The 23,533-nt window shown below is 35.8% G+C and overlaps 1 protein-coding gene across 4 annotated transcripts in view; it reads right to left on the reverse strand.

Annotated features, from left to right (window-relative positions):
• Positions 1–23,533, reverse strand: part of LOC101402273 (nuclear body protein SP140-like protein) — a 71,248-nt gene that overhangs the window by 41,950 nt on the left and 5,765 nt on the right. Inside the window, exons 1-2 of one of the 4 annotated variants that reach the window (XM_087424716.1) lie at positions 7,909–8,043; positions 514–676 (exon numbers count right to left, since the gene is read on the reverse strand). In XM_087424716.1, coding sequence (XP_087280842.1) covers positions 514–676; positions 7,909–8,018 — 273 coding nt within the window. In that variant the 5' untranslated portion in view covers positions 8,019–8,043. Of the gene's footprint in view, positions 1–513; positions 677–7,440; positions 7,503–7,908; positions 8,044–23,533 lie in introns of those variants that run through there. The other 3 variants (XM_087424715.1, XM_087424718.1, XM_087424717.1) reach the window with 3 other exon arrangements.

The raw sequence follows: 23,533 nt of genomic DNA on the forward strand, positions 1-23,533 counted from the left end.
ATCTTCTCCAAATTTGTCCTAACAAGACATCAGTTCCCTGTGGGTTTTAATGTTCTCAGATCTGAGCATTTAAATCGAAGTTCATTGAAATGAAATTCTTGTCAGTTATTGTCTCATTAAATCAACTCATTTAAATTATTCATTAATTTATTAAAATTACTTTTAATTCTTAGCTTATGCTATATTGTATGCATTCCTGCAAGGCACTATACATCTATGGAGCACACCTGCTTCAGATCCAGCCTATCTCCAATCTATTCAGCCCAACTCCAGTGTGCACCATGGAGCACCCTTCCTTCAAGTTAGAAGCAGGACTGTCTATAGTGATGCCTGCTTCTCCTCTCCTTTTTTACATATAGGAAGGAACACTTACAGTAAAAATCGAAAAGGTCTCCTACTCATAGGAGACTCCTCAATTGGCCAGTTGTGCCCTGACGTTTGGGTCCAGGATATCAAAGCATAACTTAGTTTGGGGCTGGTTTACCAGATCGTGACATAATAAACCTCACTTACTTCATACATTTTTTGGGTGATGAACTCTTGGTCACGGAGGCCCTCAAGGAAAGGAAATGTTTTTTTTATTGCACTTGAAATCTCCAGCTTATGTCTTTTGAAGTGCATGAGTAGAGACACAAAGCCAGGCCTGTCTTCTACATTCTGGTCTTCTGTGGACGTTCTAGGGAGAGAAGATACCATGAGAAAATGGTCATCAAGATTTTGAGATGCTTGTGGAGGCTGTGAAATTATATATATGAAGGCTAGGCTTTGAAGAACCAATATATATAAAATAAGTGGTCCTGAGTAGAGACCAGAACAAGCAATAAACAAAGATATAATAGAAGAAAGCATGGAGGTTAAGAAAGACTTATACATAGGACTGAAAAAGTTGTTTGTCCCAGCCCAAGCCTTTGTAAAGATATCTCCTCCTAAGCATAACAGGAGTATTTTGTTAATTAAAAAATCTTTTTAATTTATACAAAATTGAGATGGAGTAAACAGTTCATCCACTGTTGGAATGTAATTCCTCCACTGAGGAATAAAAAAATGGAATAATAATAGAATCTAACTTGAAAGTGCATCTTAAGTAACAAGCAAGAAAAAATAAATCTCAGAAAGATAAAAACAGGGTGTCCCCTTCATGACCTATAGTTAAGAGAAATACCATCCTCCATTATAAGACTAGTTCGTAAATGATAAGATGTGATTTGATAATGATATAGTATGGTATAAGTGGAGAATTTCACAAGGATATCAATTATTTCTCCTGGGACTTCTGCATTTTGTTAATATAAATCTATCTGCACTATTTTCATACATAGTGAATCTTTTTAGGCAACTGAATTTCAGAAATTGCTGCTCTTTCCTGTAAAAGTAATTCAAACCCGAGTCACTAATTCTGGTTCTCAGTCGATCATTTTATTGCTCTGATAATAATGGTTTAGTCAACATCTTGTATTCCTCAATATTATGAAGACTCATAAGCTTTCTTTGTAAACACAGAAGAGAATTATTGACACTTCCCAGTACCTAACATGCACCAAGGAAAAATAATGTCACACTATTGTGTTGAATTCCATTTAAAAAAAGTTTCTGGTTAAAGATTGCAGATTGTAAAGAAGTGTTCATCTTTTCTTTTGTTAAAAAACCCCACTAAAATGATAATAAGGAACTGGGTTCACAATTACAAAGAGAATGGCAGGGGACAACAAACAGATGAGAGATTTCAACCCAAATCTATAACACAAAAAGTGGTCAGAGGAGCACTAATTGCTATTGTAGGTGAAGGATACTCCCAGGAATCAGGAAGCAACCAATGTGCCTTGTGGAATCCTGAAGAGGCAGTGGAAATTATAAGGGAGTCATGATGCCGAAAACTAAAATGTTGTTTGAAAAATGAAGAACAGAACAGTGCACCTTCTACCTCTCAACCCACCTGGAGCCAGGCAGCCTCTCAAAGGCAAACATTGCTGTCCTTCCTATCACCATATGTTACTTTTGCCTGTTACTGGATTTCATATATGGAATAATGCATCATATATACTTGTGTGCCTGATTCCTTTTGCTCATCATCTATGTTGCTGGAAGAATAGAAGTTTATTTCTTTCTGTTGTTGAGGGTATTCCAATTGTGTGGATCTACAACAATCTGTGTATTCATTTTCCTGTTGATGGACATTTGGGTTGATTCCAGTTGGGGACTAGCATGAATAAAGCTACTCTTCTTGTCCAAGTCTTTTTGTGGCATGATGTTTTCACTTCTTTTGGGTAAATAACCAGGAGTGGAATTGCTGGATTATTGTGTAAGTGTATGTTTAACTGTTTCAGAACTTGCCAGACTGTTTTCAAAGTATATTAGAAATAGCCTTTCTAATTTAACCATTCTAGTGTGTGTGATGTGGTTCTTACATAGTTTTAATTTGTATTTCTTTAATACATGATGATGTTGAACACATTTTCATATGCTTATTGGCACTTTATATATCTTCTTTTGTGACGTGTTTGTTCAGGTCTTTGGCCCATTTATATTATTGGGTAGTCTTTTACTTACTAATGTGTAGGAGTTCATTACATATTATGAATAGAAGTGTTTTATTTGATATACGTATTGTGGACAGTTTTTCTCAGTTTGTGGCTTGCCTTTCATTTTTTTAACCATGTTTTTTGATGAGGAGAAATTTTTAATTTTGATGAAGTTCAATCTATCAAAATTTTTTTTGTGGTAAATGACCTTCAGTGTACTCTCTAATAAATCTTTACATACCCCAAGTTAATGAAAATATTCAAAAAACAATGGGTCTATTTCTGGATTTTCTATTCTGTACCATTGATCTATTTGTCTATCTTTATATTGATAGCATATTGGCTTAAAAACTATAGTTTACAGAAAGTCTTGAATTCAATTAGGAAAAGATTGTCTTGGCTTTTCTAGGTCTTTTGGTTTTCCACATGTCTTTTAGAATCCATTTGTCAATTTGTACAATAAAAGTCTTTTGTATTTTTATTTGGTTTGTATTGACTCTATACGTAAATTTGGTGAGAACTGACATCCTAACCATATTGAACTGTGCTATGTTAATGTTGTATAGCTCTCCATTTATGCAGTTTTCCTTAATTTTAACTAGCAGTGCTTATGATTTCAGTATAGATGTCATGCACATCTTTCATTAAACTTATTTCTAGTTATTACATTCTTTTTGATGCTACTTTAAATGGTATTGATTTTTAAATTGTTTGTTACTATTGTATAGAAATAGAATCGGTTTGGAAAAATATTAATCATATATTCATAACCTTCCTAAATTCACCTGTGAGTTCTAGCAAAGTACTGTAGATTTCCCTTGGCTTTTATAGAAAACAATCGTGTCATCAGCAATAAAACTCTTTTACTTCTTCGTTTCCAAAAATTATCTCTTTTTCTTGTCTTATTGCAATGGTACAAGTCTAAATACAATGTATTTAATGTAAATTAAATTAAATTTAATTTAAATACAATTTAATTTAATTTACATACAATTTAATTTAATTTAGTGGTGAGAGCAGACTTGTTTGTCTTGTTTCTAATCTTAGAGAAAAAGCATTCAGTATCACTGTTAAGTATAATGTTTTCTCTACATTTTTATGTATATATATAATATGTATTTTTTTAATGAGATTGAGGAAGTTTCTGTCTATTCCTACTCTGTTGTGAGTTTTACCGTGAACAGATGTTGAATTTTATCTAATGTATCTGCTGAGATATTCCTATGGTTTTCATTTTTTATTCCTTAATTTGGTGAATCACATTGATTTCTGGAACCTCTTCTTTAGTAGGAACTGATAACCACAAGTCAACAGACATTTGAGGAAATTTTCCAATATCAGAATGAAAAAATAACATAAAAAAAAGAGAAAAATGTTACCTTAGGAGAAACAGAGATAATATAGGAAACAGGAGAAAACGTCCCCCAAACTAATATTTTTAGAGAGATTTCAGAATACTTATTGCACTCCATGTTGCTAAGAAAAAAGAACTACCAGAGAAATACATAGTGGTCTTAGATATTTTTAAAAAATAATTTCAGAAATAAAAAAATAATTAAAATGGTTAAATAAAACTGAGGAAATTTCCCACAAAACTATGTAAAGAGATTAAATGGAAAGAAAAAGTAAACTTAAGAGAAATATGAGACTAAGGATTAATTTAGGTAATCTAATAGCCCTATAATCAGAGTCAAGACAGCTAGACAGGGGAAAAGGAGATACCATAGAGTGCAAGGAGATGAATTTTTTGAAAGGGCACATTAGGAACTTAGGAAATGAATTTTAGAAGAACCACCAAGGCATATCATTATGAAATGACAATACCCAATAAACAAAGAGAAGAACTTAAAAGCTTCCAGAAAGAATCAAAAAACTGGTTACCTATAGAAGAACAATGGCAAGAATAGCTTGAGACATCTCATCAGTAACATTGACTGTAGAGCCAGCGCTTCAAAACTCAGAGTGAATCAGAACAACTTCAGACACGTAAGGCTGAGAAATTTTACTTTACAAACACCCACTTTGGGTGATTTTCCTAAAATTTTCTTTATGTACATACAAATACACACATATAAAATGTTTAAAAGGTAATTTTATACATGCTCTGAGATTTTAATGCAATCACTATTCTACTTTTTATTTTTTGCTTGTTTCCAACCACATCTTTCCTTCCTTTCTATCCACTTCACTGTCCTCACTCCTCCCACATAATCCATTTTGATAACTTTGCATGTATTCTTCCCTAAATTCCCCATAAGTGTATAATTCTATCTACCTATATCTATATTCTACCCATACTTACAGAGTGTTTTTGTCATCATATTATATTACGATATTATATGATTTTCTTTTTCTGTATTATATGCTTTTTTTCTGTATCAAATTTGTCTTATATATTAATATCTTGAAAAAATCCCCAAGTCATCTAGTGTGGATGTAGTTTATTTACTTATTTATTGATTGATTTTCTTATTTATTTAGTGAATGTATAATATTCAGCAGCACCCACATACTCTTAGGAAAATACATTAGCATGAATTTCAGAAAAACATGGAAGTAAACCAGCAATGAGGAAGATACAAAAATCAGAAACCAATGGATCCAACCCAGGAGACAGTAAAGGGAAGTACAAAACGGGAGCCTGGGAGCAGACCAAGAACATAAACATCTCAGATTGGAGCAAGTGATGATTACAGCATATAGATAAGTACAATGAATCACAGCACTATGATTAGAAATGGGAGGGAGGAATTGGAAATACTCTGTTATAAGGTACCTGCATTACAGGTGAAGTACTATACAATGTATATTGCAAACTCTAGGCAACTACTAGAAACATTCAAAAAGAAGTACAATTGATATGTTAACAGAAGAGATAAGACGGAATCATATAAAATGTTAAATTAAAACCAGAGAAGGCAGAAAAATAGGAAGAAAAAAAGAAACAAAGAACAAATACAATGAATAGAAAACAATTACAAACATGATAGATATTAATCCAATATATCAATAATTGCTTTTAATGTGAATGGTCTAAATACTCCAATTAAAAGACAGAGATTGTCAAAGTGACTGAAAAAAAATAGAAAACTATATATTGTCAACAAGAAAAACCCTTTAATCAAAAGATAGATGGAGTTGCTATATTATTGTCAGACAAAGAAAATTCAGAACAAGAAAAATTATGAAGGAGAAAGAAAGCATTATATATGAAACAGAAGTCTGTTTTCCAAGAAGACTTTACAATCCTTAACGTGTATTTATGTAAATACACAGCATCAAACTATGTAGGGTAAAAATTGATAGAAGTAGAAATAGACAAATCCACTATTACAATTGGATACTTGAATAATCCTCTTTTAGTAATTTATAGATCAGGCAGGTAGAGAACCAATAATACAGTTGACCTGAACATCACTACCAATCAACTTGATCTATTTGACATTTATAGAGTACTCCATCCAACAACACGGAATATACATACTCCTGAAGATCACAGGGAAAATTCACCCTCACCAAGATAGACCACATTCTGGGTCATAAAACACACCTTAACAAATTTAAAAGAGTAGAAATCATAAAGAGCATGTTCTCAGACAACAAAGGAATTAAACTAGAAATCAATAACAGAAAGATAGATGGAAAATTCTCAAATACTTGGAGATTGAAAAATATATTTCTAAATAACATATGGGTCAAAAAAGAAGTATCAAGGGAAATTTTTAAATATTTTGAACTAAGTGAAAATGAACATACAACTTATCAAAATTTGGGGATGCGTAAAAAGCAGTGACTAGTGAGAAATATGTTCCATTAAGTGCATATATTAGAAAAGAAGAAAGATCTAAATTTAAAAACCTAGGGCCGGCCCCGTGGCATAGCAGTTAAGTGCACGAGCTCTGCTGCTGGTGGCCCAGGTTCAGATCCTTGACATGCATCAAGGCACCCCTTGTCAAGCCATGCTGTGGCATCATCCCATGTAAAGTGGAGGAAGATGGGCATAGATGTTAGCCCAGGGCCAGTCTTCCTCAACAAAGAAAAGGAGGATTGGCATGGATGTTAGCTCAGGGCTGATCATCCTGACAAAAAAAAAAAGAAAATCTAAGTGTCCTACTTAGGAAACTAGAAAAAGAAGAGCACAAAAAGAAAAGAAAAGAAAAAAAAAGAAAAGAAAACGATGCTCCAAAATCAGCAAATACAGTAAATATTGAAATGAGGAGGTCATTCAAATACAAGACTCCAATGCCTACCATTACCACGATTATTTTATGTATGTTTTTAGAAGTTTTAGTTACTGCACTAGGATAAGAAAATGAAGTCATTGGTATAAATACTAAAATAAGATACAACATTTTATGTCCTGTAATTATATACATAGAAATCCTAGAGACCTAACTAAAATCCCTAAGAACTAGAAAAAGAATTTTCCAAGGAACATGAATTAAAAAACAGGTATATAAAACTTACAGATTTTATTAGCAACAACATACATTTAGAAGAAATAAAATAATACCTCAAACACAACAGAAAATGTACCCACATATATTTATAAACATCAGAAAGGTATGGATCTATATGAAGGAACCTATAAAGTTTTATTGAAGGAAATTAAACAAGATCTTAATAAATGGAGATATATAAGGTGCCCCAATTAGGAAAACACAGCAATTTTAAATGTCAATCCTTCTGAAATTATTGTAAAAGAGTGGTGCACTTGCAACTTGTAATCCCATTGAAACTGGATAAAATAATCTAAAATTTTATATGAGAGAACAAATATGAGTGAAGCAAAGAAAAATATAAAATGAAAATAGGTAGAGGAAAACTTAATAAATTTAAATGTTAAAAAAGCAATAAGATATTAAAAGACAGTGTGGAAGCAGGGAGTCAAGATGGCGGCGTAAGCAGACTCGGAACTCACCTCCTCCCGTGGACACAGCCAATTTACAACTACTCGTGGAAAAATTACCCCTGAGACAGAACTGAAAACTGGATAAGAGGAACTCCTGCAACAACGGACAATCCTAACTGAGGTGGAAGAGGCAGAGACTCCCTTCTGGAGAGGAAAAATGCCGCCTTCACAAGCCGCCAGCTTCAGGGCTGCCAGGAACAGCCCACAGGTACGCAGCCCTCCCTGGAGGCGAGGGGCCCTGAGCCGGGGACCGCCCCTGCTGTGGGCATTTTGTGGACCCAGCACAATCGAGACCAGTGGCATAATATCTGACTTTGCTTGCTACTAAAGCATTGGGGAGCACCCCCAGAAAACCCGGTTCACAAAGAAACTAAAACTGGCTCTTAAAGGGCCCACGTGAAAACTCACCCGTTTCAGAAAGCATCCTAAAATCACCAGAAAGAAAGGTGCACAGTGCTTTGGTGACAAGAGACTCACCTAATAGGCCCTGAGTGCATCTCGGTGAGGGGTGAGACCTCTCCAGGGACTAGGACATTGGCGGCTGCCATTGTTGTGGCCTGGTGTGGGCGTGCTGACACAGACGCCATTGGAGTTCTCCCTGAGGCCTGCTAGCCCAGGGTCTGCCCCACCCCCTAGAGCACCGATTTAATCCAGCTCAGCCAGGGCAGGCAGCCCACCCTAGAGACTGGCCCCACCCAACAACAAGCCCTCAGGCAACTTGTGGGCCTGCATAGATTGGTGACTGGATTCTCTGCTGCCTGGCAACTGAGCCGACTTGAGCAGGGCAGGGTGTGCACAAGGAGTGGGTGGAGAGTGTGGTGCAGTGGTGGAGTGTGTGGGGCTCCCGCTGTGGAGAGACTGAGTCCGCTTGGGGAGGTCGGGGCGCTCACATGGGGCAGGACTGTGTTGACTGTGTGTGTGGACCTGTGGGCAGCAGGGCTTGTCAGCTGCAGAAGACTTGTGCTTCTCAAAGACCCACATAGGAGGTTTGCCCCACCTTCCAAAGCCTGAAACAATTGGGTGCTCCTGTGCCTGAGGCCAGCCCCACCCAGCTGCAATCCTTAGAGAGCTGACAAGAGACCTAATAGGCTAGAGTCTTACAGCAATTGTAAGGCCCTGAGCCTAACAACCTGCCACGCTGGGGGTCTACTCACTTAAAAGAAATACTGCAACACAAATGTGCTATTAGAACTTGCAGCCAACTGTGCTGGGGCTCCCCACACCTGATAAAGAGACTGAAGGGCCCACAACAACTACAAGCAGCTGAGCATTACAACAGCTGGCCAGGAGCATAACTCAGCCTCCCTGGGCGCCTATAGGGAGAGCAAACAGGCCACAACAGAAGGACACACGTAGCCCACATAGAGGTCAACCCTGGAACATTGAGAACTGAGGGAAGCACACTGGAAGCCTCCTAAGGCATCACTTACATAAGGTCACCTATCCAAGAGCAGGAGACGTAGCTGACCTACCTAATACGTAGACACAAGCACAGGGAAAGAGGCAAAATGAGGAGGCAAAAGAATACATTCCAAGTAAGGGAACAGGACAAAACCCCAGAAAAGGAACTAAGTGAAACAGAAATGAGCAACCTACCCAACAGAGAGTTCAAACTAAGAGTGTTAAGGATGCTCGCTGATGTGTGGAGAAGAATAGATGAACTCAGTGAGAATGTCAACAAAGAAATGGAAGATATAAAAAAGAACCAATCAGAAATGAAGAATACAATACTGGAAATGAAAAATTCATTAGAGGGACTCAAAAGCAGAGTAGAGGATACAGAAGAATGGATCTGTGAGCTGGACGAAAGACTAGAAGAAATTACCCAAGCTGAACAGGTAAAAGAGAAAAGAATTAAAAAGAATGAGGACAGTCTAAGGGACCTCTGGGACAACATCAAGCGCACTAACATCCGTGTTATAGGTGTCCTGGAAGGAGAAGAGCGAGACAAGGGGGCAGAGAATCTATTTCAAGAAATAATAGATGAAAACTTTCCTAACGTAAGGAAGGAAACAGACATCCAGGTACAGGAGGCACAGAGAGCCCCAAACAAGATAAACCCAAAGAGGCCCACACCAAGACACATCATAATCAAAATGTCCAGAATTAAAGATAAAGAGAGAATCCTAAAAGCCGCAAGAGAATGTCAAGTTACATACAAAGGAAACCCCATAAGGCTATCAGCTGACTTCTCAGCAGAAACCTTACAGGCTAGAAGAGAATGGCATGATATATTTAAAGTACTAAAAGGAAAAAACGTACAGCCAGGAATACTCTACCCAGCAAGGTTATCATTTAAAATGGAAGGAGAGATCAAAATTTTCCCAGATAAGCAAAAATTAAAGGAGTTTGTCACCAAGAAACCAGTGCTACAAGAAATGTTAAAGGGACTGATTTAAGGGGAAAAGAGAAGACCACAAATAGGAAAAATTATCTATTTCCATGATTAGAAAATAATGGATAAAAAGTGCACAAAAAAGAGGTTAGATATGATATAAAAAACATAAAAGGAGGGAAGAGGGGAGTTAATGAGTACAGTTTTCAGACAGAAGTCAAACTAAAGTGACTATCAATTCTGTATAGAAGAAGAAAGGAACAGAGAAGGACTACTAAAACACTGAGAAAAAAAAAATTTAAAAAATGGCAGTAAGTACATACTTATCAATAGCTACTTTAAATGTCAATGGACTAAATGCTCCAATTAAAAGGCATAGGGTGGCTGACTGGATAAAAAAACAAGACCCGTATATATGCTGCATACAAGAGACACACTTCACACCTAAAGACACTCACAAACTGAAAGTGAAGGGATGGAAAAAGATACTCCACGCAAATGGCAATGAAAAGAAAGCTGGGGTAGCAGTACTCATATCAGACAAAATAGACTTTAAAACAAAAACTGTAAAAAAGAGACATAGAAGGGCATTACATAATGATCAAGGGAACAATCCAACAAGAGGATATAACACTTGTAAATATCTACGCACCCAATGTAGGTGCACCTAAATATATAAAGCAATTATTAACAGACATAAAAACAGAAATAGACAGCAACACAATAATAGTAGGGGACTTTAACACTCCACTTACACCAACAGATAGATCATCCACACAGAAGATCAATAAGGAAACATTGGCCTTAAATGACACACTAGAACAGATGGACCTAGTAGATATACACAGAGCATTCCATCCAAAAACCGAAGAATACACGTTCTTTTCAAATGCACATGGAACATTCTCCAGGATTGATCACATATTAGGCCACAAAACAAGTCTCCATAAATTTAAGAAGATTGAAATAATACCAAGCATCTTTTCTGACCACAACGGTATGAAACTAGAAATCAACTATAGGAAGAAAATCAGAAAAGCCACAAATGCATGGAGATTAAACAAAATGCTACTGAACAACGACTGGGTTAATGAAGAAATCAAAGAAGAAATCAAAAAATACCTGGAGACAAATGAAAATGAAAATACGACATGCCAGAATTTATGGGATACAGCAAAAGTGGTTCTAAGAGGGAAGTTTATAGCGATACAGGCCTATCTCAACAAACAAGAAAAATCTCAAATAAACAATCTAACAATGCACCTAAAGGAACTGGAAAAAGAAGAACAAACAAAGCCCAAAATCAGTAGAAGAAGGGAAATCATAAAAATCAGAGCAGAAATAAATGAAATAGAGACCAAAAAAACAATAGAAAAAATTAATAAAACCAAGAGCTGGTTCTTTGAAAAGATCAACAAAATTGACAAACCTTTAGCTAGACTCACCAAGAAAAAAAGAGAGAAGGCACAAATAAGTAAAATGAGAAATGAAAGAGGAGAGGTTACAACAGACACCACAGAAATACAAAAGATTATAAGAGAATACTATGAAAAGCTATATGCCAACAAATTCGACAATCTGGAAGAAATGGATAAATTCTTAGAATCATACAACCTTCCAAAACTGGATCAAGAAGAAGTAGAGAATTTGAATAGACCAATCACCAGTAAGGAGATTGAAACAGTAATCACAAACCTCCCCAAAAATAAAAGTCCTGGACCAGACGGCTTCCCTGGGGAATTCTACCAAACATTCAAAGAAGACTTAATACCTATCCTTCTCAAACTCTTCCAAAAAATTGAGGAGGGGGGGAAGCTCCCTAACTCATTCTACGAAGCTGACATTACCCTGATACCAAAACCAGACAAGGACAACACAAAGAAACAAAATTACAGGCCAATATCACTGATGAACATCGATGCGAAAATCCTCAACAAAATACTAGCAAATCGCATAGAACAATACGTTAAAAAGATTATACACCATGATCAAGTGGGATTTATTCCAGGGATGCAGGGATGGTTTAACATTCGCAAATCAATCAACGTGATACACCACATTAATAAAATGAAGAATAAAAATCACATGATCATCTCAATAGATGCAGAGAAAGCATTTGACAAGATACAGCATCCATTTATGATAAAAACTCTGAATAAAAGGGGTATAGAAGGAAAGTACCTCAGCATAATAAAGACCATATATGAGAAACCCACAGCTAATATCATCCTCAATGGCAAAAAACTGAAAGCTATCCCTCTAAGAACAGGAACCAGACAAGGATGCCCACTCTCACCACTCCTATTTAACATAGTACTGGAAGTCCTAGCCAGAGCAATCAGGCAAGAGAAAGAAATAAAAGGGATCCAAATTGGAAAGGAAGAAGTGAAACTGTCACTATTTGCAGATGACATGATTTTATATATAGAAAACCCTAAAGAATCCACCAGAAAACTTTTAGAAGTAATAAACGAATATGGTAAAGTTGCAGGATACAAAATCAACATGCAAAAATCAGTTGCATTTCTGTACACTAACAACGAAGTAGCAGAAAGAGAAATTAAGAATACCATCCCATTTACAATTGCAACAAAAAGAATAAAATACCTAGGAATAAATTAACCAAAGAGGTGAAAGATCTGTACACTGAAAACTATAAAACATTTCTGAAAGAAATTGAAGAAGACACAAAGAAATGGAAAGATATTCCATGCTCTTGGATTGGAAGAATTAACATAGTTAAGATGTCCATACTTCCTAAAGCCATCTATAGATTCAATGCAATCCCTATCAAAGTTCCAACAACATTTTTCACAGAAATAGAACAAAGAATCCTAAAATTTATATGGAACAGCAAAAGACCCCGAATAGCTAAAGGAATCCTGAGAAAAAAGAACAAAGCTGGAGGTATCACACTCCCTGATTTCAAAATATACGACAAAGCTATAGTAACCAAAACATCATGGTACTGGCACAAAAACAGACACACAGATCAATGGAATAGAATCGAAAGCCCAGAAATAAACCCACACGTCTATGGACTGCTAATCTTTGACAAAGGAGCCAAGAACATACAATGGGGAAAAGAAAGTCTCTTCAACAAATGGTGTTGGGAAAACTGGATAGCCATATGCAGAAAAATGAAAGTAGACCCTTACATTACACCATACACAAAAATTAACTCCAAATGGATTAAAGACTTGAATGTAAGACCTGAAACTGTGAAACTTCTAGAAGAAAACCTAGGCAGTACCCTCTTTGACATCGGTCTTAGCAACATCTTTTCAAACACCACATCTGACCGGGCAAGAGAAACAATAGAAAAAATAAACAAATGGGACTACATCAAACTAAAAAGCTTCTGCACAGCAAAGGAAACCATCAACAAAACGAAAAGACAACCTAACAATTGGGAGAAGATATTTGCAAACCATACATCTGATAAGGGCTTAATCTCCAAAATATATAAAGAACTCATGCATCTCACCAACAAAAAAACTAACAACCCAATTAAAAAATGGGCAAAAGACCTGAACAGACATTTCTCCAAAGAAGATATACAAATGGCCAACAGACACATGAAAAGATGTTCAAAATCACTAACTATCAGGGAAATGCAAATCAAAACTACAATGAGATATCACCTCACGCCCGTCAGAATGGCTATAATTAACAAGACAGGAAACAACATGTGTTGGAGAGGATGTGGAGAGAAGGGAACTCTCATACACTGCTGGTGGGAGTGCAAACTGGTGCAGCCACTATGGAAAACAGTATGACGATTCCTCAAAAAATCAAGGATAGAACTACCATATGATCCAGCTATTCCACTGTTGGGTATTTATCCAAAGAACTTGAAAACACCAATTTGTAGAGGTACATGCACCCCTGTGTTCATTGCAGCGTTATTCACAATAGCCAAGACTTGGAAGCAACCTAAGTGCCCATCAAGGGACGAATGGATAAAGAAGGTGTGGTATATATACACAATGGAATACTACTCAGCCATAAGAAACGATGAAATCCAGCCATTTGTGACAACATGGATGGACATTGAGGGTATAATGCAAAGTGAAATAAGTCAGAGGGAGAATGTCAAATATCGTATGATTTCCTTCATTAAGTAGTAGATAATAACAACAATAAACAAACACATAGGGACAGAGATTGGATTGGTGGTTACCAGAGGGGAAGAGGGGAGGGAGGAGGGTGAAAGGGATAATTCGGTACATGTGTGTGGTGATGGGTTGTAATTAGTATTTTGGTGGTGAACATGATGTAATCTATGCAGAAATAGAAGTACAATGATGTACACCTGAAACTTTTACAATGTTATAAACCAATGTTACTGCAATAAACAAAAAATTTTAAAAAAAAGTGTGGAAAAATATTTTCAACATATGGGACAAAGGGTAAATATATCTGATATACAAAGACTCCAGCCTATTAATGAAACATGACAAATAACCCCAAAGAAAGCGGGCCTGAACAGGCAAGTTAAGGAAGAGAAAATGAAAATGTCCGATAAATATATGAATAAATACAAACTAAAACATCAATGAGAAACCATTTCTCACTCATTAGATTGGCAAATACAATATCATAAGTGACACCGTAGTGTGGGAGAAAATTCAGAGAAACCGACATTCATTGCTGGTATGAGCATGAATTGCTAAAGTCTTTTCAGAGAAGATGTGGCAATATCTGCTAAATTTTAGGATACACTACAGATTGACCCAGAAGTTAATCCCATTTTTGGAACCTATCCTATGGAAATAAAAACACCAAGATGCATCTTGTAGAAACAAGAGCTTCAGGACTTTCAGAGGCTCCCCATTTCCCCAGAGTAGAAGCCAAGTCTTTACAGAATTCAAAGGGCCTGAAATGATCCAGCCCTTCTCTCCTGTCCCCTAGCTCACTACTCACCGGCCAACCCTCCTCTTTGCTGTTTCTTGAGTACACCAGGCACACTATGGACCTAGGAACTTGGTGCTGACTGTCTCGTCTGCCTAATTTGTTCTTTGTCCAGAAATTCATGTCGTGAACTAACCCCCTCATCTCTTTAAGGTCCTTCCTCCATCTCACCTTCTCAATGAGGCCTGCTTTGACCAACCTACTAAATACCACAACCACATCCTCCCACCCTGCCCCCATACTCCCAACCCCTTAATCTATCTCTATTTCTTTTTTTACTATGTCCTATCCCTCCCTAATATATTGAATTACTTGCTTATTTATTTTATTTAGTGTTTATTGTCTTATTAATTGACTGTCTTCTCCCAAAAATATATATGCCATTAGGACAGGGATTTTTGTCTGTTTCGTTTATTGATTTTTCTTGAGCACCTGATACACAAAGGTGCCAGTAAATATTTGCTGGTTAGATGCCCCTAAGTATACAAATATTTATTGAAGCATTGTTTTTGGTAGCAAAAAACAACAATAACAACGTAGTATGACCCCCAAACCTGAAAACAACTTGATTGTCCATTTGGCTGAATGGTTGAGTAAACTATGGTGAATCCATAGTGGTAGAATATTACATACTTATTTTTTCTACTAATTTGGATAGAAGATCATAGTTTTATTGATGAATAAGAACATCAAGTTCAGATTAATATATTATGACCCCATTTTTATGCAAATCAGACTCCTAAAAATCTTTTATTTGTGTGTAAACTTTGGAACAAATGTTGAGACACTCATGAAATGCTACACCCCAGGTTGTTAACACTGGCTTAGTGAAGAGTTCCACCCAGATCCCTTCAGATCCATTTTTACCATTTTTTGGTCACTTCAGAGGAAATAAAAATAACAGAGCCAACAGAACAAGACTTCAGAGTAAGTATATTTAATACTCCCACAACTTATGAGATAATATTGTCTCTATAAAACAATTAACCAAGAAACTTAGAAACTTAAAAGTTGAGCTTTCAAATTTAAGAATAAAGGTAGCCAAAATTGGGGCTGGCCTGGTGGTGTAGCGGTTAAGTTCACGTGGTCCGCTCTGGCTGCCCGGAGTTTGCAGGTTCAGATCCTGGGTGCGGACCAACGCATCACTTGTCAAGCTGTGCTGGCGCAGTGTCCCATATAAAGTAGAGGAAGATGGGCACAGATGTTGGCCCAGAGCCAATCTTCCCCATCAAAAAGAGGAGGATTGGCAATGGATGTTAGCTCAGGGCTAATCTTCCTCACAAATAAATAAATAAACAAATAAATAAAGGTAGGCAAAATAATAAAATATTTAGGAATAAATTTAACAAGCAGAGTGCAAGACATGCTGAAAACTATAAAACAATGTTGAGAGAAATTAAAGATCTAAATAGATACAGTCCATGTTCATAGATTGGAAGGCTCAATATTTTTAAGATGAAAATTCTCCCCAAATTCATCTATAGATTTAAGGCAATTTCTATCATAATCTCATCAGGACATTTTGCAAAAATTGAGAAACTGATCCTAATGCTTATGTGGAAATGAAAAGGACACAGAATAGTCGAAACAAGTGTGAAAAAGAAAAACAAAGATGGAGGATTTATACTTTCTGATTTCAATACTTGTTATAAGGCTACATTAATCAAGACAATTTAGATACTGGCATAAAAAACAGAAATACGGATCAATGGAACAGAATCGTGAGTGCAGAAATAAACCTTTGTTTTTTTGGTTAATTGATTTTCAACAAAAGTGCCAAGGCAATTCAATGAGGAAAAGACAGTTTTTTCAACCAAGGGTGCCAGGACAATTGGATATCCACATGTTCCAAAATTTGTTTAGGTATTATGTGATCCTTACTAGCTGGAAGGAAGAGAGATGGAGCATGAAGTTATTTCCAGGAATGGGTGCTAGACATGGTTTGGCTCAGCTGTACTTAATGATTCTCACTCCTATACAAACCTGTTCCCAGACCTGCCCTGACAAGCTGGGATCAGAACGCTGAATTCTGAAAGGAATGTAAAAAGATTAATTTATACCTTTACCTCACACCATACAAAAATTTCAACTCAAAATGGAACATCGACCTAAATGTGAGAGGAGGACCAGCTTCGTGGGCACGCATCCTATGCTTGGTTTAATGCTCTACTTTCACGGTTTTGAAATTCTTAATGATTTTTGAAGGAGGGTCCCCCAACTTTCATTGTTCACTGAATCTCACATATTACATAGCTGGTCCTGTGTAAGAATGAAAATGATAAAACTTTTCAAAGGATATATAGGAGAAAATCTTTATGACTGGGTTAGACAGAAAGGTAGATACAACACCAAAAGCATGATCCATAAAAGAATAAATTGATAAACTGAAATTAAAAATATGTAATCTTTTGTGATTCAAAAGACACCATTAAGAAAATGAAAAGACTAGTCACAGTCTGGGAGAAAATATTAGACAATCACATTTCTAATGAACGACTTATATCCAGATATGGGAAGAATTCTTTCAACTCAGTAAGAAGACAAACAACCCAATTAAAAAATGAGAAAATGATTTGAATAGATATTTCTCCAAGGAGATAAATGGAAAGTAATAAACACATGAAAAGATGCTCAACATCGTTAGTCATTAGGGAAAAAGCAAATTAAACCCATAATGAGATACCAATGTATCTCATACTACCGCAAATGTGCTGGCAAAGGATCAGTTCATCAAAGACCATGAAAAACTACAGTTACACTTCAGAGAAGAAGGAAAATGACAAGTCTCCAGAAACCAAACCTGAAATCATAGAAATTTACAATATAAATGACAGAGAATTCAAAATAGTTGTCACAAAGAAACTCAATGAGTTACAAGAAAATTCATAAAGACAGTTCAATGAGCTCAGAAATAAAATTAATGAGCAGAAGGAATACTTCACCAAAGGGATTGAAACTCTAAAAAAAAAAAAAAAGAAAAGAAACAGAAATTCTGGATATGAAGAACACAATTAATGAAATAAGAAATAATCTGGAATCCATTAAAAGTAGAGCTGACATTATGCAGGACATAATTAGTGATTTGGAGGATAGAAATAAAGAAATGCTTTGGATAGAGGAGGAGAGAGAACTAAGAGTTTAAAAAAATGAAGAAACACTTGGAGAAATATCTAACTCAATTAGGAAAAGTAACATAAGGGATTATAGGTATTCCAGTAGGTGAAGAGAGGGAGAAAGGAGCAGAGAGCTTGTTCAAAGAAATAATAGCTGAGAACTTCCCAAAGCTGGGGAAGGAACTGGACTTACAAGTACATGAAGCCAATAGAACTCCCGATTATATCAATGCAAAAAGACCTTCTCCAACGCATGTAATCTTAAAACTGTCAAAATTCAATGACAAAGAAAAAATATTAAGGGCAGCAAGGCAGAAAAACATAACCTAAAAAGGAACCCCATCAGGCTTTCAGTGGATTTCTCAGCAGAAACCTTACAGGCTAGGAGAGAATGGAATGATATATTCAAAATTCTGAAAGACAAAAACTGCCAGCCAACAGTACTCTATCCAGCAAAACTATCCTTCAGATACAGTGGAGAAATAAAAACTTTCCCAGGTAAACAAAAGCTGAGGGATTTCATCACTACTAGACCTGCCCTACAAGAAATGTTGGAAGGAGCTCTCCCATCTTAAACTAAAAAGCAAAGGTTTACAAAGCCTTGAGCAAGGAAATAAATAGACAGATAGAATCATAAAATTGCAACTCTCTATATGAATAGGTTAGTAAACATATAATTATAATATAAAAGACAAAGGGAAAGAAAGCATCAAAAATAACCATAAGCACTTCAACTTAGTTACAAACCCAACACAAAAAGGAACAATTTGTGACAGCAATAACTCAGAAGGAGAAGAGGAAAGGGATGGAACCTGCTTAGACTAATGGAGATAAGAGGCTATCAGAAAATGGACTATCTCGTCTATGAGATCTTTTATATAAACCTCACGGTAACCACTAAACAAAAATCAGAGCAGAGCCACAATTCATAAATAAAGAGAAAACTGACAAAATCACCAGAGAAAACCACCAAACTTAAATGACAGTCATAAATACAAGGGAAAAGAAACAATGGAAATGTAAAACAGCCAGAAAACAAGAGATAAAATGGCAGTATTATGCCTTCATATATAAATAATCACTCTAATGCAAATGGATTGAATTCTCCAATCAAAAGACACAGTGTGGCTGGATGGATTAAAAGACAAAACACAACAATATGCTGCCTCCAGGAAACACACCTCAGCTCTAAAGACAAACATAGGGTCAGAGTGAAGGGGTAGAAGACAATACTTCAAGCAAATGGCAAGCAAAAGAAAGCAGATGTTGCCATACTTATATCAGACAAGGCAGACTTCAAGATAAAAAAGACAATGAGAGATGAAGAGGGACAGTATATAATGATAAAAGAGACATTCCACCAAGAACACATAACTCTTATGAACATATATGCACTTAACATAGGAGCACCAAAGTATATAAAGCAACAATTAACAGACCTAAAGGGAGAAATTGACAGCAACACAATAATAGTAGGGGACCTCAACACCCCACTTACATCAATGGATAGATCATCCAGACAGAAAGTCAACAAGAAAACAGTGGCCTTAAATGAAATACTAGACCAGATGGACTTAATAGATATATATAGAACATTCCATCCAAAAACAGCAGAATACACATTCTTCAGGTGCACATGGAACATTCTCAAAGATAGACCATATGTTGGGAAACAAGCAAGCTTCAAGAAATTTAAGAAGATTGGAATAATAACAAGCATCTTTTCCAACAACAATGCTATGAAACTAGAAATCAACTACAAGAGAAATGCTGGGAAAGTCATAAATATGTGGAGACTAAACAACATGCTACTGAACAACCATTGTATCAATGAAGAAATCAAAGGAAAAATCAAAAAGTACCCGGAGATAAATGAAAATGAACACAAAACATACCAACTCTTATGGGATACAGCAAAAGCAATCTGAAAAGGGAAATTTATAGGAATACTGGCCTACCTCAATAAATAAGATAAATCTCAAATAAATAATCTTAAACTACACCACACAGAAACAGAAAAAGAAGAAAAACCAAAGCCCAAACTCAACAGAAGGAGAGAAATAATAAAAATTAGAGCAGAAATAAATGAAATAGAGACTAAAAACCAATAGAAAGGATCAATGAAACTAAGAGCTGGTTCTTGGAGAAGATAAACAAAATTGGCAAAAAATTAGCCAGACTCACCAAGAAAAAAAGAAGAAATGCTCAAATAAATAAAATCAAAAATGAAAGAGGAGAAATTGCAATGGATACCACAGAAATACAAAGGATAATAAGAGAATATTATGAAAAACTATATGCCAACAAATTATACAACCTAGAAGAAATGGATAAATTCTTAGACTCATATAATCTCCCAAAACTGAATCAAGAAGAAATAGAGAATCTGAATGGACCAATCACAAGTAAAGAGATTGAAACAGTAATCAAAACCCTTCCCAAAAACAAAAGTCCAGGACCAGATGGCTTCTCTGGAGAATTCTACCAAACATTCAAGAAGATTTAATATCTATCCTTCTCAAAGTATTCCAAAAAATTCAAGAAGATGAAATGTTTCCTAACTCATTCTATGAGGCCAGCATTACCCTGATACCAAAACCAGACAATGAGAATACAAAAGGAAAGTTACATGCCAATATTACTGATGAACCTAGGTGCAAAAATCCTCAACAAAATATTGGCAAATCGAATACAGCAATACATTAAAAGGATCATACACAGGGCTAGTCCTCATGGCCTAGGCCTCATGGCTAAATTTGGCACAGTTTGCTTCGCAAAAAAAAAAAAAAAAAAAGGATCATACATACACCATGATCAAATGGGATTTATACCAAGAATGCAGGGATGGTTCAACATCTGCAAGTCAATCAATGTGATACTCACATTAACAAAATGAGGAATAAAAATCACACCATCATCTCAATAGATGCAGAGAAAGCATTTGACAAGATACAGTATCAATTTATGTTAAAAAAATTCTCAATAAAATGTGTATAGAAGGAAAGCACCTCAACATAATAAGGCCATATATGACAAACCCACAGCCAACATCATACTTAATGGTTAAAAACTGATAGCCATCCCTCTGAGAACAGGAACAAGACAAGGGTGCCACCATGCCTATTCAACATAGCACTGGAAGTTTTGGCCAGAGCAATTAGGCAAGGAAAAGAAAAAAAAAGGGATCCAAATTGGAAAGGAAGTAGTACAACTCTTGCTGTTTGCAGATGACATCATTCTATATATAGAAAACACTAAAGAATCCATCAGAAAACTATTAGAAATAATCAACAACTACAGTAAAGTTGCAGGGTACAAAATCAACACACAAAAATCAGCTGCATTTCTATACACTAAAAACGAACCAGCAGAAAGAGAAGTCAAGAATACAATCCCATTTACAATCACAACAAAAAGAATAAAATATCTAGGAATAAATTTAACCAAGGAGGTGAAAGACTTATACACTGAAAACTATAAGACATTATTGAAAGAAATCAAAGAAGATATAAAGAAATGGAAAGATATTCTATGCTCATGGGTTGGAAGAATAAGCATAGTTAAAATGTCCCTATTACCTAAAGCAATCTACAGATTCACTACAATCCCAATCAGAATCCCAATGACATGCTTCACAGATATAGAACAAAGAATCCTAAAATTTATATGGAACAACAAAGAACCCTGAATAGCCAAAGCAATCCTGAGAAAAAAGAATAAGCTGGAGGCATCAGAATTCCTGACTTCAAAATATACTACAAAGCTATACTAATCAAAACAGCATGGTACTGGCACAAAAACAGACACAACAATCAATGGAACAGAATTGAAAGCCCAGAAATAAAACCACACATCTATGGACAGCCAATCTTCGACAAAGGAGCCAAGAACATACAATGGAGAAAGGAAAGTCTCTTCAATAAATAGTGCTGAGAAAACTGGACATCCACATGCAAAAGAATGAAAGTAGACCATTATCTTACACTATACACAAAAATTAACTCAAAATGGATTAAAGACTTGAATGTAAAACCTGAAACCATAAAACACCTAGAAGAAAATATAGGCAGTATATTCCTTGACGTCAGCCTTGGCAGCATCTTTTGGACTACCACGTCTACTCAGGCAAGGGAAACAAAAGAAAAAATAAACAATTGTGACTACATCAGACTAAAAAGCTTCTGCAAGGCAAAGGAAACAAGGAACAGAACGAAAAGACAACCCATCAACTAGGAGAAAATATTTGCAAATCATATATCCAACAAGGAGTTAATTTCAAAATATATAAATATATACTCAACAACAAAAAAACAAACAACCCGATCGAAAACTGGGCATAGGATATGAATAGACACTTTTCCAAAGGTATACAGATGGCCAATAGGCACATGAAAAGATGTTCAATGTCACTAATTGTTAGGGAAATGCAAATCAAAACTACAATGAGATATTACCTTACACCTGGCAGAATGGCTATAATTAACAAGACGAGAAATGATAAGTGTTGGAGAGGATGTGGAGTAAGGATCTGCTGGTGGGAATGCAAACTGGTGTAGCCACTATGCAAAACTGTGAAGATGTCTCAAAAATTAAAAATAGAAAAATACCATATGATCTAGCTATCCCACTATTCGGTATTTATCCAAAGAACATGAAATCAACAATACAAAGAGATGTATGCATGCTTATGTTCATTGCAGCATTATTCACAATAGCCAAGATGTGGAAGCAATTCAAGTGCCCATCAACTGATAAATGGACAAAGAAGGTGTGGGGTATACATATACAATGGAATATTACTCAGCCATATAAAAAGACAAAATCATGCCACTTGCAACAACATAGATGGACCTTGAGGGTATGATGTTAAGTGAAATAAGCCAGACAGAGAAAGACAAACACTGTATGATTTCACTCATGTGTGCAAGATAAACAAACACATGGATAAAAGGTACAGATTAATGGTTACCAGAGGGGAGAGGGGTTGGGCGAAAGGGGTAAAGGGGTGCATATGTATGGTGATGGGTAAAAACTAGACTCTTGGCGGTGAGTGCGATGCAGTCTATACAGAAGCTGATATATAAATAATGTACACCAGAAATTACATAATGTTGTAAACCAATATGACCTCAATAAAATAAATATATAACTAAAATGTAAAAAATAAAATAGTATCCTCATTACACTCTATCCATGTACCCCATAGGTTCTTTTTTTTTGTATGCTTACCACCTCTGCCATTAAATTACATATTTATTTGTTCATCTATTGATTATTTGTCTTTCTCAATGGAATACCACCTCCATTAGGGTAGGCACTTAGTCTGCTTTGCTCACCATTATATTCCAGCACCTAATCAAGTGCTGGGAACATGATGTCCGGAAATATTTGCGAATGAATGAGTAAGGTATTAGAGGAATAAAGAGAACGTGATTAGAATTCTGAGCATATGAAAGGCATTCTTAAACAAGACACAAGAAGGAAACATTGATAAATGTCAGCATACAAACTAAGTTTTTAATGTGATTTTCGAGTAAAATAGGAAAATGAAGCCAGACTATAGAATAACCCTTGCTCAGTACCCATAGAACATAATCTACCCCAAAATAAATCAAGGAGTAAGATAGAATAGTTTGAGGTAGGCCAAATGTCCAATCTGTAACAATTAGAAGAGCTGGATAGAATGCCAAATAAAACAAAACAAAACAAGAAAAACACCGCACACTATTTCAAAGGAATT

Source organism: Ceratotherium simum, chromosome 37, assembly GCF_057802395.1.
Source record: "Ceratotherium simum simum isolate JZ-2026a chromosome 37, ASM5780239v1, whole genome shotgun sequence".
NCBI classification, from domain to species: domain Eukaryota; kingdom Metazoa; phylum Chordata; class Mammalia; order Perissodactyla; family Rhinocerotidae; genus Ceratotherium; species Ceratotherium simum.